General features: G+C 45.9%; 1 protein-coding gene across 1 annotated transcript in view; it reads right to left on the bottom strand.

Annotated features, from left to right (window-relative positions):
- LOC119592696 (ADP-dependent glucokinase-like) overlaps window positions 1-249 on the bottom strand; it is a 20,142-nt gene extending 19,893 nt beyond the window's left edge. Inside the window, exon 1 of the mRNA XM_037941615.1 lies at window positions 109-249. Coding sequence (XP_037797543.1) covers window positions 109-237 — 129 coding nt within the window. The 5' untranslated portion in view covers window positions 238-249. The remainder of the gene's footprint in view (window positions 1-108) is intronic.
- Between the last annotated feature and the right edge of the window lie 6 nt (window positions 250-255).

Raw genomic sequence — 255 nt, forward strand, 5'->3', positions numbered from 1 at the left:
TACTTCCCTTCCCTTCACATTTCCCTTTCTCCTTTCGCGAATTAAAAAAAAAATCTCCCCTCAACACCCCCTTTGAAAAAAAAAAAAAATTACCCACTAATTTCGCACCTCTAACATGGCGTCCAAAATACTCTGCAGATTTTTGTGTATGATTGGGTGTCCATCGTCTCTCGTGTACCAAAAAGCGACCAAGAGGACGGCGATCGAGACAGCCGTAGACATACGTCCGACGGCCATGGTGGTTCGGGGGTGACT

Source organism: Penaeus monodon, chromosome 30 (genome assembly GCF_015228065.2).
Source record: "Penaeus monodon isolate SGIC_2016 chromosome 30, NSTDA_Pmon_1, whole genome shotgun sequence".
Taxonomy (NCBI): Eukaryota; Metazoa; Arthropoda; class Malacostraca; order Decapoda; family Penaeidae; genus Penaeus; species Penaeus monodon.